Here is a 15,744-nt window from a genome sequence, read left to right as displayed (position 1 = left end):
TCAGAGGGCATGGAGACCGGAGGAGGCACCTAGCCCAACGGAGCTTGGGATGGGCTGTCAGGTGCAAGTGATGGGCAGGCTGAGAACAGCAGAAAGGGGAGGAGTTAAGGCCAAGGATAGGAGTGTTCCCAGTGTCAAGGCTCAGAGGACAGAGACCAGGCCCTGGAGGAGCCCACAGTTGTGTGTAGAACATGGGGTTGGGCATGGGAGCGGGGAAGTCAGGGTGTGGTGGATGAGCTGGAAAGGGGTGGGCTTGGCCAGCCTGGGATGACCCTTCCTAAGAAGTTCTGGCTGTGTCCTACAAGCGCTGGGGTGCCACGGAAGGATGTAAAGCAGGGAGTGACAAGCTCCATCTGGCCACGGGGGGACCGTGGACTGGCTTGGCACCACTGTGGAGGCTCAGGGTCTGGTGAGAAGGGTGTTGCTAGCATCCAGGCTAGGATGATGGGAGTCTGGACCGAAGCGGAATGAGGAAGTCTAGGGCAAATCCCCAGTTTCTGGCTTGGCGCTTCCCAGAGTGGTCAAGTGGAAAGAGGGAGAGAAGGAGGCCTGTGGGCCATTTTGGTGGATGAGGAGGTTTGCTCAGTCCTGCCTCAGGCAAACCCTGTGGGCTCCGAGCCTTTACAGAAAGCCCACAGCAGAGGTACCAGGATGCGTGGCAGTGGCAGCTCTGCCAAGGCCGCCTCTGGGCCGTCGGTGCAGAGGGCAGGGCCACTGGCTGGTCTGCACACCGTGTCCCAGGACACTCTGATGCTCAGCCTCGCCCTGGCCTGATCCAGAGCTTCATTCTGTTGAGTGGCAGGCGCTGGATTGTGAGGACAGCACAGCCACGGTCTGGTCCCTTTACCCATACGGCTCAAGTATCCCTGATTTCCACTGGGTGCAGCCCAGAAGATACAGTCAGATGCTGGGGAAGGATTGAGAAATTTTACTGCCTCAGAGCTGGGGGAGGTGGAGAAGACTGGGATCTGAGAGAGAGAGACAAAACCCTTAACATTCTTGTAGCGATGAAACACGCACCGCCTACATCCTCCAGGCAGTCGAGAGTGCGTGGGAAGGGGTGGACAGACAGAAAGCCATGGAGGCTAAAGACCCACCAGTGGCTGAGGATCCTAATGGGGTCGGGGTGATGGCCGAGCCAGTTAATCAAACACCATCACACCCAGAGAACTCGGAGGAAGAGGAGGTGTGTGTCTGGGGCAGGGCTGTTCCCTCCGGACCCCATCTGAGAGGTTAGGGCAGCTGGGAAACCCCCCTTCATTGTTTCTGCACTCAGGGAAAAGGGTTACTTTTGGAATTGACAGCCCCGAGCTGCTGGTCAGCTCTCTGCTGCCCTTAGGGCTCCTGGGCAGGACTGGATGTGAGGAGACAGTAAGCCATTTGAGCCATTGAAGGCTCGGTGTCTCCTCTGTAGAATGAAGAGGTGAAGCGTCCGTGTAAATCTTTCCCAGAGCCTCTTCTGAACAGATAGAAATGGGGCTGCTTTGGTTGCAGTTGGGAGCCACTCTGTGGAACTGCAGAGTTCCAGTAAACAACGTTTGGAAACCTCTGATCCAGTATTTTCTCCAAGGGTTTTCCAGAACCAGCCAAATCTGTGACTGTACTGATTGGCCATCAAGCCCAGGACTTTGCCTGTGTGTTGGGAGGCAGTGTGACACAGGTTAAACCACATAGCCACTGCAGTCAGACAACTTGGGTACATTTCAGCTGTCTCTCACCAGCTCTGTGACCTTGGGCACATCACTCACTGAGCCTTGGTTTCTCATCTGTAAGGTGGGGATGGCGTGGTCCCTACATCCATGGGGTTGTTGGGATTTCCAGTGCTGCCACGTGGGGAGGTCTGAGCACCAGCTGGCCTGGTGCTCTGTTCACAGATGCCGTGGTCCCTGTTGGACGGCAGGGCCTTGAAGGATGACGGCCCCCGCCACTTTTCCCACCCCCCTCCCCCATTTGATGACTCATCTGAGCCTTGGAGGGTTTTTATTGTTTGATTTGTGAATTTCCTTAACTAATCAAAAACAAACAAACTCTGTTGCCCATCAAGTAGACTCCGACCCATAGCAACCTCATAGGCTGGGAGTAGAACTGCCACATAGGGTTTCAAGGCTGTAATCTCTGTGGAAACAGACTGCCATATCTTTCTCCCAAGCAGTGGATGGTGGGTTCAAACCACTGACCTTTTGATTAGCAGTCAAGCACTTTAACCACTGTGTCATGAGGGCTCCTTTCCTTCACTAGAAGACCTAATAAAATCTGGCCACGTGGACCGGTATGTAAAGTGGATCCACTTTATTCAGAAGTGGGGTACAAGGGGGGTGTGGTGGTTATGTTTTTGCACCGACTTGGCTGGGCCTGGTTGAGTGGCTGGGTGGCTGGATGTAGTATTCCCCATGATGAGACTGGTCATCAACTCCATGGTGGAATCTACTGTGAGCAGCTGAGTAGCTGCCTTTGGGTATGTGGTCTGCTTCCTGGATATAAGCAGCAGCTGTGGGAACTGTCTCCAGCTTATGGCACGCTTGGACCCTGCATGTAGCTGTGTCGTGTTCAGCAGCCTGCCATGCTCTGCTGACCTTGGGACTTACAATGGACTTAAATTAATGGCCTGCCGTGTGGTTTGGTAACATTGAGACTGTGCCTTTTTACTTGTCAACCTTGGGTTTGTCAGCCTCGGCAGCCAGCAGCTGTCTGAGTGAAAAAACGCCTCTAGCTCCTATGGGCCAGAAGCAGGAGGCAGAGCTGGATCCCAAGGTTGAGGGGCTCTCACCCAGCCCCTAGAGCCTGGCACTTTGAACTTGGACTTAAAGCCTCCAAACTGTAAGAGAATAAACTGCTGTTTGTTAAGGCCATCCCATTTGTGGTATATTCTTGTCAGAGTGGCACTAGGGAACCAGAACAGGGGGCTCTCTGTGCAGTCCATGTGTGGTGGTTGCTGTTTCCCCCTGACATTAGTCTTGAACTAGTGAGGGCTGGAAAAGGACCTTTCAATGTCCGTGGGAACCTTCACTGTCAATACGGAACCATGCTGATTACTGAGTGCCAGGTCAGTGCTGGTGGGGGCTCAAAACCTCGTGTGCACCACCTCTTTGAACCACTTGAAACAACCTCCTGAGGTGGGTGGGTGGCCGGCTGCCAATTCTATTCTGTCCTATGAGGTTGCTATTGGTCTGAATCTACTCTGTGGGCAATGGTATTTGTTTTTTGTTTTTTTAAGTTAAGGAAATTCACAGATCAAACAAACAATAAAAACCTTCTATGACTCAGATAAGAAGGGTGGAAAAAGGCAGCAGGGGCTGTCATCCTCCTTTTCTCTGAAGGAGAAAAGCTAGACTCAGACGGGAAGCAACTTGTTTGAAGTCCCACAGCCAGAAGTAGCCCAGAGGCAAAGTCTAAAGCCGTCTTTTACACAGAGGGGGAATGGAGGCTCCGGGAGACTGGAGGCACCTGGTGGACACCCAACATCCAGGAGGGACAGGGCTGGGACTCAATGCAGAGCCCCTACCTCTAGTCCAGCACTGTTTCCTCTCTGCCCGTGGCCTGTTACCCTGCACCCCCGGACTTGGCCAAGCAGGATCTCCCTTCCCCTCCTTCACTCTGCCTCTCCCCACAGTGCATGGGGGCAGCTGCTGCTCTGGGCCCTGCTGTGTCTGGCGTGGAGCTGGACTCGCTCATCTCCCAAGTGAAGGACCTGCTGCCAGACCTTGGAGAGGGCTTCATCCTGGCCTGCCTGGCGCACTACAGCTACGACCCGGAGCAGGTGATCAACAACATCCTGGAGGAGCGGCTGGCCCCGGTCCTCAGCCAGCTGGACCGCAGCCTAGACAGGTGGGAGGAGGCACAGTGAGCCTCATCAGGGCCCCCTCCCAGCTCCTCGGCTTCCCACTCACGCTGTTGATGTCCAAGGACGCCACTTGCCGTCCCGTCTCCACAAGGATGTGTCCCAGCAATTTAACTGATACCCTCTTTGGGAAACATACACGTCTCAGGCCCCCAGGAGGTTCTCACATGTCCCTGCAGGGCAGAGAGTGTGCACATTGCGTATCCCTGCTATGCTTATAGGAAGACCTGCTAGAGACGTGGCATGTGACGAGGCCTGCTGAGCGCCTTTGATTGAGTTTCTAAGTTCTTGGCCAGCCTCTGTCATTGCCACCTTCCCAGTGGATTCCTGACAGGGGGTGGCGAGCTGCTCACACTGGCCCTTTCTGAGTTTGGCCTACACTTCCCTGAAGATCCTGGGGGTCAGCAGGAATGAGGGAATGAATGGGAGTTTCATCCATGAACAAATGATGCTTACTGAATGAATGAAAAAGCTAGCTGTGTCCTTTTGGACAAGCTTTTTCAGCCACTTTGTGCCACATTTTACAGATGAGGGCACTGATATGCAGAAGTTAAATGGTGGATGGGTATCTATGTCATAGTGTTATAGACCATTAAATGAGGGGGAGAGCTTTTAAGACACAGAAAACCTGTGTGACTGACGTGTAGGGAGGAAGGGAAGCTTTGCTGCGGGGTGGCTGCCGACCCAGGCAGCGGCCAGGTGGGCAGATCTGCCTCCCCCGACAGTTGTTGAGGTTGTATCCTGGGTGTGGTTATTGAAAAGGAGTGAAGCATACCATGGGCATCGAATGGTAGGGGGAAGTGGGGCGCAGCAGGGTGTCATCTGGCCTGGCCTCCTTCAATTGATTCCCGTGCTGCCCGCAGACAGGCGAAGCCAGACCCGACTCCCCTATTGAGATCTCGTCACAACATCTTCCAGAACGATGAGTTTGACGTGTTCAGCAGGGACTCGGTGGACCTGAGCCGGGTGCACAAGGGCAGAAGGTGAGTGCACTGGCTGCAGGGTCGCAGGAACCGCAGCTCCGGGAGTGCAGACAGAAATGGCCCTATTGTGTTATGAAACTGGCCAAGGAGGTTGGCATCAAGGGATTCCCTCACATCCTGAACCCGGGGTTCCCAGTGGGACAGCTGGGTTCTTTAATGAACCCTTTAACCTTGGGCTCTGTGAGGGAGTCTTGAGTGACTCCTGGTTGATGGTAGCAAAAGAGTAGAGAAGCGAAAACTGTCCCCTGTCCTCCTTGCGTGAAATCGTTTGACGTCCCGTCCTGACCGCCGAATCGCTCAGATGGTGGAGCAGGGCCAAGCTTCCCAGAAGGTCCTTGCCCTGATTGTCCCATCTGTGGCAATCAGAGAAAGATAAGGACCTGTGCGGAGGGACCTCTGCAAAAGGTGACTGTTCCATTTCAAGGCCCTCCTACTTATTTTTGGTGTGTGCCCTTCCTACTTTTTTGGCATTGAAAGGTCCATTCATGATTTATTCATTCGTTCAACAAATATTTGCCCAGCACTAACAACATTCAGCCTGGATCAGGTGCTGGGGATACAGTGGGAAGCCAAACAGACATGGCCCCTGCCCACGTGGAGTTTGCACTAATCAACTCATCAAACAAGCTACGAAAGCACAAACACAACACATGCTGTGAGGTGGAGGCGGGTGGGGTTCAGCACCTCTGGCCAGCTTCAACCAAGCAGAAAGGTCATTGACACTTGCCTGAGAGCTGGGGGGGTTGAAGAGGGATCAGTTTGCCAAGTGGGGAAGGAGAAGCTTTCCAAGCAGGGTCAGTGGCAGGGATGGTGGCCGTGAGGCAGCAGGAAGCGTGGTGAGGGGGCCGAGAGCAGACACCTGTAATGTTTTGGAACGATCGCCCGGCTCTGGAATGGAAAACTCCAGAGGGGACCTGGTGTCAGTGGTGAGCACACTCTATAGTAGACAGAGGAAGAAGGTGACAACACTGTGCCTGTCCCCTAGCTTGTCCTGAAATGTGTCAGTTCATGGAATCTGAAAACAGGGGACCCACTGCACAAATGCAAGCTGCCCTTTCGCCCATCATAGAGGTGGAAACAGCAACATAGGTGAGGGTCACAGAGGAGAAGGGGCCTTCCCTGTTCTTTTGGTGCATATGTGTGTGATTTGTGTGAACGTTTATAGAGCAAGTTCATTATCCGTACAGCAGTTCATACACGTTTTGTTTCGTGACATTGACTACAATTCCCCACATTGTGACAGCTCTCTTCCCACGTCCTCCCTGTGGTTAACTCTTCCCTGTGTCCTTCCCTCCCCTGTGATAGACTCCTCAGTGGCAGAGACACAGGCTGCCACTTTGGCTGGGGCGCCGTGCTGTCCCTCCTCTCCAAGGCCATCCCACGCGGGAACCTTGGCTGGCTGGACAGGAAACAGTCACAAACTGCTTAGTCACATACGTTGCGACATCTCAGCTCCCAGCCTGGAGATGTTACCCTACACCGTGGCTACTGCTCCAGATAGCATGACCCCCAGGAGGCTCCTGCTCTGGGGAGGGGGCAGGCAGGGTCCCCAGGCTGGTAGATGGCTGGTGCCCATCTCTGACCCAGCCTGAGTGCTGGGTCCTCTGAGCTCAGGCATCTCTGGCAGTGACCTTGCCCCTTAACCTTGGTCTGTGGTGTCATGAGGTTCTGCTTCACCCCACCTGATTTCAGGTCCCCCAAGAGCATCTGGCAAGGGGCCGGTCCCAGCTGTCAGGGTCAGCAAAGGGGCTGGCACTGAGGCACCCGGCTCTCAAGAGGGCTGTGTCCCTGCTCCCGGGCCGCTCCGGGCTGCCAGACTGAGAGACCAGGCAGCAGTGCTTACCGGGCTCACTGCTCAGTGACCCTGGGGCAGGGACTGTGAAGAGGCAAAGCCTTCATTCATGTGTTCGTTATTTATCTATTCGTTCAGCAAATATTTACTTAGTAGTTTACTAGCACTGATCCTGTGCTAGACACCGGGGAGAAAAGGTCAGACAGGGCACCCAGCCCTCGCCCTCAAAAGGCAAGGGACTGTGGGAAGGACTTAGCACGTTAAACAAGCATGACAGAATCGTTAAACAAGGGAAGTGGATGAAGGGTGCCTGGTGGGGAGGATGCCTGGGTGGGGCAGCTGTCCTAATCTGGGGAGGGGTCGGGGCCTCACCATGAGGGAGCATCAGACCAAAACCAAACTCACTGCCACTGAGTCAGTTCTGGGTTTCCAAGGCTATAAATTCGTGTGGAAGCAGACCATCTCTTTCTTCCATGGGGCAGCTAGTGGGTTCGAACCACCAGCCTTTTGGTTAGCAACCAAATGCCTTAACCACAATGCCACCAAAGTGCCTTATGAAGGAGCACATGAGAAATTAAATAGCACAGGTCAACCACACCTCGGTTAAAATGTGGGCATGTTGAATCAGATCGGTTGTTCTCCTCTTCAGGTCACTGAAAAGTGTGCTCACAGTGGCTCAAGTCGTAAGGAAATCTGTTCCCTTACGTGGCAGGGAGTTGTGAGTGTCTAGGCTTAGTTAATGTGGGGATACAGTGACATCATTAGGGACACTGTGTCTTTCCATTCCCTGATGCCTCAGGCCACAGAGTGGCTGCAGCCTATCACCTCTAGGAAGAACAGTGTCGGCAGGAAGTCTAGAATAGGTCTTTCTGTATCTGTCTCAGAAACCCAGAAGCCTTTCCCCAGAAGTTCCCAGATTCCTCTAACATCCCATTGGGACAACTGGGTCATAGAAGAGAGATGAGGGGTAGAAAGAGCTGAACAAAATGAGAGTCTATTAGGAGGGGATGTGGGGTGGAGGATGGCTGTGAGGTAGCCACTGAGCACGTGTGCTGCAGGAAGTGTTGGCCAAATGAAGGAGGCAGTCTGCATGAACAGGGGCTCCCTTAACTCCTTTGGACCAAAAAGTTGTGCCCCAGGAGATGAGTGCAAGTGTTCCTCCCAGAAAAATATTTTTTGGCCATAAAAGTCTGCTCATTCTGTCTGTGTCTTGGAGAATCAGAACACACTAATACATTAAAGGCAGTAAAAAAACAGATTCATTTTATTGAGCCCAACAGGTACCAACCAGGTCTGCTTCTATATATCATCTTATTTCATTCTCACGTCAATCCTGGGAGACAAGTGCTGTGAGAAGAAACTGAGTTCTGGTGAAGATAAGGGACTTGCCCATGATCACATGGCTCAGGAAGTGGCAGAGCAAAGCCTTGAGTCAAGAGACCTTTGCTCTGGCCCCACTGTTTGCAGCTGTGTGACTTTGGGAGAGTTGCTCACCCTCTCTGGATCCCCTGAGTCCTCCCCTGGAAAGGGAAGGGTTGAGAGTAGATGTTCAAAGGCGGGATTCATCGCCTGAGGGCTAGTCTGAGTTGGCCTTGAAGGACAGGCTGGAGGAGATGAGGAGGGAAGCCTCCATGCTCCCTGGGCGGGAGGCTGAGGACTGCACCTTCCAGAAGACAGTCTCCAAGGCTACTCTTGTTGATGCTTCCAGACTTGACTCAAGTTCTTGCTGTCCAACGGACCTTTTCCCCATCCAGGGCTGATTTTGCACTTGATCTTCATTTTCCTTCCTGCCACCAAATGAGGTCCTGGGGCCAAAGTCGCACCTTGTTGGCTGGGTGTTCACGGTGCTGGTTGAGTGCCGTTTGCCAGGCTTTTCTGTCATCCGTCTAGGGAGCCAGGTACCCAGAAGCCACACAGAACCCTCCTGCTGCCCAGAACCAGACAGAATGGACCGGGGGCCATGGGGCACTGCAGAAAGGAACTACTCGTTCATCTTTGGTCCCCTGGTCCGGGACAGAGCCCTGCACCTGGGAGACCCCCAGGACACAGTGTCCAAGGAGTGGACAGACGACAACTGGTGTCACCAATCATCTGGGCAAGCTGGGGCCCCTGTCACTTGACGTCTGCCTTTTCTTCTCCAGCCCCAGCCTGGCGAAGAGCCGGCACCGTGCAAGCCGGTCTCGGTCCTCTTTTCCGGTGTATGTGGAAAATTCCTGGGGACCGGTTTTCCTGGGCCCTGAGCAACAGCACCCCACCTTCCACTGGGCGGGGCTTCCCATAGAGCCTTCCATGACCTCGCCCCAAGCCCCTAGCCAGCCCCCTGGGCTGGAGCTCGTGTCTCTTCCTCTTAGTCTCTGTGTTTCGAGGCCCCCCCATCTCTGTTCAGCTCCAGGTGCCTACCATTTACCCCTCTGTCATCCCCACTAACTAGACTGAGTTCCAGGAGGGCCAGTCATAGCTTCTTTTCCAGATCTCCCCTGAGCTTAGCCTGAGTCCTCTGCCTGGCACATGTAGTCCTTCCAAGACAGTTAGTTTTGTTCCTTCTTCTGGCAGTCGATGGTATTTTCAGCATTCTTCGCCAGCACCATACCCTCATGCATCAATTCTTCTTCAGCCCACGTTGTTGTTATGTGCCGTCTAGTTTGACCTGATTCATAGGCACCCCTCCTTGGATTTCCGAGGCAGTATCATTATGGAAGTAGATTGCCCAACCTTCCTTCCGAGGAGTGGCTGGTGGATTTGAACCGCCAGCCTTCTGGTTAGCAGTCAAATGTCTTAAGCACTACGCTACCAGAGCTCCTATTTCAGCACGTAGTAGCCCTTAGTAAAGACTTGTTGAAGGGAGCCAAACCCTTACACGCCACACTGGGGGCTGCAGTCCTGCCTGGCCCAGGCCCCAGCCAGCCCAGCAGCCTCGACTCCTGCCCCTCCCGGCACCAATAGGCAGTTAATAGAAGATGTGGAGGCCAAGGGGACCCTGTGAGCTTTGTCTTTCTCCCCTCCCCCCATCCTCATACATTCCAGAGCCCTGATTTCACAGGTCAGCTGGCCTTTCTTGCCTGCGGCTCACTGATTTCCCCTGCAGGGCTAGAAGCTACATTCCACAGACTGGCGGGTGTGTCTGACAAAGTAGTTTTTTTCTACAGATTTGAAAAGCCACCAGTCAGGAGACTTAAGTCCCCACCAGAGCTGTGCTACCCACCCTGTGATCCCAAGCCTGACCCTTCCCCATCCACCTCACTGGAATTTCCTCAGCTGGGGCGTGATGGAGGTTCCAATTTCCACCTTTTCCTTCTGGTGAAATCTTACATAGAAGCACCAGCTATAAAACAGATAGAGGGCTGCTGTGGGCATGAGAGGAAGAGGCCAGCACCCCCTGAAATTACGTGACCTCAGGCCCCTCCCTGGAGTAACCGTTGTCATTTGGTGTGGGGCTCGCTGGCCCTCTGCATGCATTTTCATACATATATATGGTCCTGCCACGAGTCTGTCCGTGTGTGGTCTTGTGGGGACTTGCACGCTGCTGTAGTGCTGGCAGCCATGCCACTAGTGTTTCAGACACCAGCAGGGGCTGCCCTGGCAAACAGGTTTCAGGGGAGCTTCCAGACTGAGGTTAGGAATTAAGGCCTGGATCTACTTCAGAAAATGAGTGAAAACCCGTGAGCCTCACGCATGCTGTCCAATCAGTGCTATCATCGGGTGTGGATACACGCATACCGCACCTGCTGGCATGCAGCCGCCATTGTTGGGGGAGGGGCCGCCAAGGCAGTGGGGTCACTGAGGTTGGCATCACCGTCAGTGTGGTAACTCATCACACATGCACACACACCTGCTGGCCTGGCCTTTGTGCTCACCATTGGGCAGAGAGAAGGGTCTCTGCCTTGGCCCATGGGAAAGAGGAGGAGCTGTAGGGGGCAGGGCTGGGAGGCTATAGGGCCTAGATGGACTTGGGGCCTGGATGTGGGGCCAGGCAGCACCACCCAGTGTGTGTGTGTGCGTCGGGGGGGGGGACACCAACCTGAGGGACGCAGCTGTGTGTGCCATGGTGTTAGAAGATGAGCCCTCTAACTTCTGAGGCGTTCAGAGTACACAGCGGCTGCTACAAGGGACTTGAGCTTTTCAGTGCTCGGAGGACGGTGCAGGACCAGGCGGCGGTTCATTATGTTGTACGTGATGAGTTGGAGCCGACAGGCCGCAGCTCAAAACTGAAAAACCCACTGCCATCGAGTCGATTCCGACTCGTAGTCATAGCCACCTGGGTTTCCGAGGTGGCAAATCTTTACAGAAGCAGAATGCCCAGTCTTCCTTCTGCGGAGTGGCTGAACCACCAGTCTTCTGGTTAGTAGTCAGATGCCTTAGGCACCTTAGGCATTGTGCCTCCAGAGCTCCTTAACACTGTGTGCCATGGAGATGGTTTGGTTTGCTTTCTGCTTTTTGTACAGATAGGATCATACTGCATGTATTTTTCTGTTGCCTGCTTTTCTCACTAGTAATAAGCCTTAAAGTTTTTTTCCTGTCAGTCCAAATATATCGCTGTCATTCTTGAAAACTGCCTCACGACGTTCTGTAATACAGCTGTAGCATAGTTCGTTTGGCCGTTCCACTCGCCGTAGACATTAACTGGTTTTCCATTTCTTACTGTTATAAATGACGCTGGAAAGGAAATCCTTGATCAGACCTCTGTGCACCCGGCCAGCATTTCCTAAAGAGCAGTGGCCTGGTTGAAGGGCATGTACACTTCCTATTGTAATAGCTACTCATGGGATGCCTTCCGAAGTAGCTGGAGCCATTTGCACGCACTAGAGCTCTGGTGACGTAGTGCCTAAGGCATTTGACGGCTAACCAGAAGGCTGGCAGTTCAAACCCACTAGCCACTCCTCGGAAAGAAGGTTGGGCAATCTATTTCTGTAGAGATACTGCCTCAAAAACCCAAGGGAGGGGTCGCTGTGAGTTTGGGTTGTTTTTTTTTTTAACAGTGAGTGAGAGTTCCCCCCACACACCCACCCACCCTTACCAGGGCTGGATAGCATCAGTCGTCTTAGTTTACACCAGTCTGAAGTGGAGGAGTGAGCCCATGGCTCTCAGGACCCTAGCAGTCTTCCTTCCTCTCTCCCCTGCATCTGTCCCGGGCACCAGGAGGGAGGAGAACACACGTAGCCTGCTGAACGACAAGCGAGCCGTGGCAGCTCAGCGACAGCGGTACGAGCAGTACAGCGTGGTGGTGGAGGAGGTAGGCGGCCCCCAGGCTGTGCCCCGTGCTGGTGGGGGGAGACCCGGCTGGGCCCTGAGCCCCTTCCAGCCCATGCTTCTGCCATCCCAGGTACCACTGCAGCCCGGGGAGGGCCTGCCCTATCGCAGTGATGACTATGAGGACGAGTACGATGACACATACGATGGCAACCAGGTGGGCGCCAATGACGTGGACTCAGATGACGAGCTCATCAGCCGCAGGTGAGGCCAGGCGCTGGGGGAAATTCCAGGAGCACAGCAGCTCTCAGACCTGTGAGACGTCCCTGTAGCCTCTTGCTTGTACAGACGAGGAACCCAAGGTCCCGATCACGGGAGCAAGTCAGGGGCAGGACCAGGGCCCAACCCCAGGCCACCTGACTCCCCATCCAATGCCCCCTCCACCCCCGAGCCCACTGCTGCCTTTGCTGGTCGGCTGAACCCAGCCTGAGCGGCACAGCATTTATTTGCTTCCGCACAATAGTTTTTAATTGCAGAACACTCTTCCCCAGTGGGATCTTCTGGAGACGCCTCATGCAGATAAAAAGAGGCTATTCTGGCTAAAGAGAGGACTAGAGAACCCTGCAGCCCCAACTCTGATAAAATAAGGCCCCTACCTCTGGCCCTAGGAGCTCTGGTAGCGTAGTGCCTAAGGCACTTGACTGCTAACCAGAAGGCTGGCGGTTCAAACCCACCAGCCACTCCTCGGAAGGAAGATGGGGCAATCTACTTCTGTAGTGATACTGCCTCGGCAACCCAAGGAGGAGTTGCTGTGAGTCAGGTCCGACTCGACAGCATATACCACCACCACCTCCTCTGGCCCTGGTCCCCAGGAAGAATCCTGGGTTGGAGCCCAGCTGGCAAGAAGGGCTCTGATGCAGCTGTGGCTTGGCCCCACCTCCTGAGCCGTCCCCTCTCCCCCAGCAGGATTCCCCCTTCCTCAGGCACTCTCTCCAGATTCAGCCCTACTCTTTGATCTGACCTTCTCTCTCCACCCTCAGGCCTTTCACCACCCCTCAGGTGCTGAGAACCAAGGTGCCCAGCGAAGGGCAAGAGGAGGAGGAAGAGGAGGAAGAGGAGGCTAAAGAGCAGGCCCCCAAGGTACCTCCTTGGCAGGCAGCAGGGTGGGCAGTGGAGGAGGGTGGCGGGTGGGGGAGAGGGGAGGTTCTGAAGGGTGCGTCGTCGGGAGTCCTGCAGCCCCGTTCCTTGTGTCTGGTTTCAAGGCCACCCCAATGTTGCTGCCTGAGGGAAGAGGGGATCTTTCAGGCCCAGCATGTTTGCTAGGAGAGCTGCTGGCTTACAGCTCACCCCAAGAGGCCAGGCCTTTGAACTGCTGAGTTCATTAGGCCCTACGGGGGCCCTGGGGGCCAGGAGGAGGGCAGCTGGCAGCCACTGGGCCCTGGAAGGCCATTCCAAAAATCGGAGAGGAGAAAGCAGCACAGTGCCCTCGGAATCGCCTGGGTCAGTGGGCTTGAAAAAGACCACCCAGTGGAACGCGTCGTGATTGTAGTTTTTTCTTCCCCTTTCTCCCTAGCCCGACTACTTCGTGCAGGACCCCGCGGTGCTGAGAGAGAAGGCAGAAGCCAGGCGCATGGCCTTTCTCGCCAGGAAGGGGTGAGCATTCAAGGGGCCATTTCTGGTGGGAGAGACCCTCTGGGGAAGGCCCGGCTGCCCACCAGGAAACCCCACCCTAGGTGATTTAGATCCCATGACAGCCCTACGATGCAGCACTGTTATTATCCTCATTTTACAGATGAGGAAACTGAGGCCCAGAGATGTTAAGTAACCTGCCAAAGGTGGCACAGCTAGTAGGTGGTGGAATGACGTTTGAGCCAGGTACCCGGCTCTGGGGTCCACACTTGTAAGCATGTCTGACCCACCCTGCAAGGGGTTCATCACCCAGCGTGGAGCCTGATGTGTCCACAGCGAGCTGGTGTGAGGCATGAGAGAGCACAGACAGGCAGACAGACACGCATCCTTGATGGCTGAGAGTGGCACAGTGGGGGCAGGGGTGTTTGAGCAGGAGTTTGTCATGGGAAATGGAGAAACAGCCCAAGCTGGGCAGAAAGGCAGGAAAGGACAGGGTGTGGTCAGGGAGAGGTAGAGTCTTCGAGAGTGTCTGAGGCAGCTGGAAGAGGCTAGCCGGAGACCCCGCTAACCAGCCCCGTCGGTTTCCCATGAGGAAATGATCCTGAGGGACCAGAGGCCTGCCTGAGGTCACTCAGGCCAAACAAGGTTGTCCCCCGGCTCTGGGACCCCCTACAGCACTGCCCGCTGGATGCAGAGGGCCTCTCCAAGGAGGGGAGGCATTTGGATCTCATTCGGAAAGCACTGGGGAGCCACAGAAAGTTGTTGAGTGTGGAACAGAGTAACCCTGATTCCTCATTCATCCCAGCCCCCTGAGCACGGCACGTCCCGACAGTTGAGATGGTCTGAAAGTGGCCTGGGTCATGACTATGAGTCTCCTAGGGCTTTGGAGGCCACCAAATGAGACCCTTAACTGTAGAACAGGAGTAATTGTCTCATCCGTAGCAGGTGGGCCTGGTGGGATCAGGGGAGTAGCCTGTTCCCAAGCCCTGCTCCTCCCCTTGTGTGGGGTGTGGTCACTGTTAGCTTTTCCTTCCATACAGCCTGGTGATGGGCTCCCGTGGAAGCAAGGGCCACAGAAAAGAAAACGCCTGGCACAAGGCCGGCCGGAGCCCCACAGCTGGGCCCCATTTCTCCTCCTACCCTAAAGTGGGGACATGGGTGTCCTGGCTGTATGTCCTCTCCCAGTGACCTCCTAGGCCCACTGGGAGCCTCCCATCAGAGCCTCTGCTGACTGAGGGTTTCTCCTGGGGGTGGATTGTCCCTCCCTCAGGTACCGGCACGACAGCTCGACAGCAGTGGCCGGCAGCCCCCGGGGCCATGGGCAGAACCGTGAGACAACCCAGGAACGCAGGAAGAAGGAAGCCAGCAAAGCCACGAGAGCCAATCACAGCCGGAGGGCCATGGCCGACCGAAAGAGAAGCAAAGGCATGATCCCATCCTGAGGCTGCTGCACTGGGGCCAGCAGGATGGCAGTAGCACCAGACCCACCAGGTTGTGGTACCATAGCCTGGGCCCCGCACCCTTGATCCCATGCCCAAGCCCCAAGTTCAGCCCGACCCCTAACAGCCTCAGCTTTGCAGCCCCTGAGAGAAGGCTGCCTCACTGCACACTCACCAGCCAGCGTGAGCGCCTTCTTGGTAAGCACACAGTGCCTTATCCCACAGCAAAGGACCCAATGGGCCAGCGAGCAGGCACCTACCCCCAGATGTGCTGGTGGAAAGGGATGGGGATGGAGCCCCAAGACAAACCCCCCCCAAACCTTGTGCAGCGAGACGCCACCTCTCATTTGTCCTGGACAATAGGAAACCTGTATATTAAAAAAAAAAAAAAAGTCTGTGAGTAGATTTTTTAACCTTCCAAGCAATGCCCCTCAATGTGGCTATGACCCGATCCCCTTGTGGCCTATTCTTCAGTGACGGCTGCAATCAGGAGGCGATCGTGGTGTGCTTCTCTTTTTTCAAATTTTTGATTTTGATTTGAGGACAGATTTACAAAGAAGATTAGTTTCACTCTCAGCAGCTTGTGCACGTTTGGTTTCACGGCCCTGATTACAATCCCGACAATAAAAAGCTCTCCTTCCATGCGCTCCCTGGGACCACCCCTCCCCGTGCCCTTCTCATCTGTGCATTGCTGTCTGTCTAGCTGTCCCTCCGCACGTGCTGCCCTTCTGATGTCTCAGGGCTGGTTGATCCAGGGGTACATCTCCCTGGGGTGGGTGAGTGCCTCTCCCTGGGGTGCCTGTTCTGCTGATAGGTCTTTCACGTGGTTTTCTTTTTATCGCCTGTCATGCTTACTCTCATCTTCATCCCTCCTGA

At 54.8% G+C, this 15,744-nt stretch overlaps 1 protein-coding gene across 1 annotated transcript in view; it reads left to right on the top strand.

The window, feature by feature from the left end:
• The window catches only part of ASCC2 (activating signal cointegrator 1 complex subunit 2), a 38,372-nt gene extending 23,501 nt beyond the window's left edge, over positions 1-14,871 (top strand). The window contains exons 12-19 of the mRNA XM_042781929.1: positions 1,006-1,186; positions 3,611-3,825; positions 4,702-4,821; positions 11,750-11,843; positions 11,934-12,064; positions 12,841-12,940; positions 13,374-13,453; positions 14,700-14,871. Of these exons, the coding sequence (XP_042637863.1) occupies positions 1,006-1,186; positions 3,611-3,825; positions 4,702-4,821; positions 11,750-11,843; positions 11,934-12,064; positions 12,841-12,940; positions 13,374-13,453; positions 14,700-14,871 (1,093 nt within the window). The remainder of the gene's footprint in view (positions 1-1,005; positions 1,187-3,610; positions 3,826-4,701; positions 4,822-11,749; positions 11,844-11,933; positions 12,065-12,840; positions 12,941-13,373; positions 13,454-14,699) is intronic.
• The last annotated feature ends 873 nt before the right edge of the window (positions 14,872-15,744 follow it).

Source organism: Orycteropus afer, unplaced genomic scaffold (genome assembly GCF_000298275.1).
Source record: "Orycteropus afer afer isolate SDZICR_OR568_19922 unplaced genomic scaffold, OryAfe1.0 scaffold00197, whole genome shotgun sequence".
NCBI lineage: Eukaryota > Metazoa > Chordata > Mammalia > Tubulidentata > Orycteropodidae > Orycteropus > Orycteropus afer.
Note: the sequence above shows the minus strand (reverse complement) of the source record. Positions and strands in the feature narration are given on the sequence as shown.